The 2363-nt window shown below is 36.0% G+C and overlaps 1 protein-coding gene across 1 annotated transcript; it reads right to left on the minus strand.

Annotated features, from left to right (window-relative positions):
- Window positions 1-214: 214 nt before the first annotated feature.
- LOC114405832 (replication protein A 70 kDa DNA-binding subunit C-like) lies at window positions 215-2363 on the minus strand. The gene is made up of 10 exons (XM_028368373.1): window positions 2258-2363; window positions 2084-2168; window positions 1805-1932; window positions 1638-1728; window positions 1385-1538; window positions 1081-1238; window positions 890-1010; window positions 600-788; window positions 452-511; window positions 215-379 (listed from the first exon to the last, which is right to left on the minus strand). Exons 1-10 carry the CDS (start codon window positions 2361-2363, stop codon window positions 215-217), a joined length of 1257 nt encoding a protein of 418 aa, XP_028224174.1.

The following is a 2363-nucleotide window of genomic DNA, read 5'->3' on the forward strand; positions in this document are numbered from 1 at the left end:
TGCCACATTTAATATAAGAAAACTTCCAATACTACAGCAGGAACACAATATGGACAGATCTCAATTTAGAACGTCTAAAAGCATGAATCCAAAAAAACCGATTTTCAAATGTGCAAATGCAGTGATAACAAAAACTACATAATTGTCTGTTCAATATGCCAATATTTTAATAGCAACGTGAAAACACAACAATAAGAATCTGGAATCAGCTAAATTAGCTCCTATGAGAATGTCTTGTTAATTTGTTAGACGATAGCTGGGCTGGCGAAATTTGAGAGCTCCCTAACTCATCATCGGCTTCATCAGATGACATCCGCTTTTTGGGTGTTAAAGGCAATCCCGCAACCGGATCATGGTCAGTTGTGGCAGACAGAAATTGCTGCATAAAGCATAAACTGGTAAATAAAAAACATATAAGATATCAATGTTCATGACAACAACATTAACTCACACATTCAACATGCGTAGCATCATTGCAATCAACATTGGAAGGATCTATTTTAGAACATGCCTGCACCATATATAAGTTCATGATAGTCAAACTCATGAATCATATCATCATGACAACAACGACTAAAATAGATATCAGAAAAGAACACCTCACTATCAGGCAGCATCTCCAGAACAACATTGATCAAATCCTGGTCTTTTGAGTATTTAAGTTCTTTTGAGTATTTAAGTACAATTACATTTTTGAATCTTGATTGAATCCTGACCTTAAAAGCAAGCACATGACCCAACAATTTGTCAAGTGCTTGAGGGGAAGCATTCAAATCAAGATCACCATCCTGCCAGAAACATCACATATTCACCAGCTGCCAGTTACAACTCGAAGAACAAAATATAATACATAAAATGAGAAGCAGCATATCATAAAGCATGAACATACTTCAATCTTGACCCTATTCACACCATCAGCTGTTTGGCCAATCAATTCAGCACATTCACGGTCCCAAAGCAAAAATTTGCCACTCTCATTGTTTTGTGTAACCATGACCTCAACTCTATACCTACCAATTTAGATGCCAGTCAAAACAAAATACTGAATAAAACATGTTAATGGACTAAAACTCCAATTACCTTAGAACAGGATGATCATTATCCTTGCCACATCCACATGTGAATGATCCTGTTTGGATGTCAGTTTTCCTATGACATTGAGCACAGGCTGGATAACACCATGAATGGTTATCCATGACTATTTTGCTAATAGTCCCCATGGTAACACAAACAACATCCTTTTAAAAAACCATAACAATCAAATTGCCAACAATAAAATGCCATCGTTAGACACATTAGCTATAATATATGAATGCGAAAACATCTAGCCAAATTCGACTTCCAACTGCAATGAATATAAAATAAACACAGATAACAGGTCCACCTCAGAAATGGCATTGATTTCTAAAATAGTTTTGGCTTCAGCCTTTGAAAGAAACGAATCCTTTGATGATAGCTGACTTCCCCCTGAAACTTGTGAGCTTGCTTGATCACCAGGTAGCAAAACTCGACTCACCTCAACACCTAAATCTAAAAGCCTAAGCCAATCGAATAAATAGAATCAAACAACAGAAAACAGTCAAGACGATTGTCACACGAATTTAACAACTACAGAGCAAAAATGATGAGCAAAATACCTCTCTTTAAATTCCTGAATTTCTAATATAGGATCATTAATCAATAGTTTTGACGCCTTGAAGGAATTGCTCACTGAAGTTGGATAACTTCCTGTAAATGCCAACAACAGCAACAACAAAACTCAGCTATTGAGTATCCAAATCAACAAATAAAATATCATACTTACCCTGTGCATCTTTTATTCTGGCATGCGTCAATATAACAACCATCGGCCCATCATCCCCACGTTCATTCAAATAGGATAGGAACTGAGCACAGTAATGCTCCCAAAGTGTGCAAGACAAAATTTCACCACTACAACAAAGAAACAACATTACATCCATCACCTCATAAGGATAAGATAGACATAAGCACCATGCAAAATGAAAAATAAAATTCTCGACAATATAAACTCTAAATAACCAAATATACACAGGAGATAGCAAAAACTGTGATTAACCATAACCTCAAATCCTTCATTCTAAAAACAACCCTGGTATTTTTCGATGAAACATGCCGAAAGACCACTTGATCAACGACCCCAATAATATCTTAAACCACCAGAAATGAAAATAGGTCATCGGGAAAAACCCAAAGAAGTTATAATCAAAATGAAAGCACAAATTGTGACTATACTCACCAACCAGCAGGCCAGACACAAAATTGCCAGCAACAACATTTGGAAATTCAACAAATCTAAATTCCTTAAAAGGTAGTTCATGCAAATCATCTTCTCTAACAACCAT

This window comes from Glycine soja, chromosome 1 (genome assembly GCF_004193775.1).
Source record: "Glycine soja cultivar W05 chromosome 1, ASM419377v2, whole genome shotgun sequence".
Taxonomy (NCBI): Eukaryota; Viridiplantae; Streptophyta; class Magnoliopsida; order Fabales; family Fabaceae; genus Glycine; species Glycine soja.

Excerpts from the sequence above, each read along its gene's own strand:
- LOC114405832 (XM_028368373.1), bottom strand. The coding sequence starts at position 2,363 with ATGGTTGTTAGAGAAGATGATTTGCATGAACTACCTTTTAAGGAATTT. Across the intron at positions 2,169-2,257 it reads TGTGTCTGGCCTGCTGGTTG|ATATTATTGGGGTCGTTGAT; the intron begins GTGAGTATAGTC and ends TGGTGGTTTAAG. Across the intron at positions 1,539-1,637 it reads ATTCAGGAATTTAAAGAGAG|GCTTTTAGATTTAGGTGTTG; the intron begins GTATTTTGCTCA and ends CGATTGGCTTAG.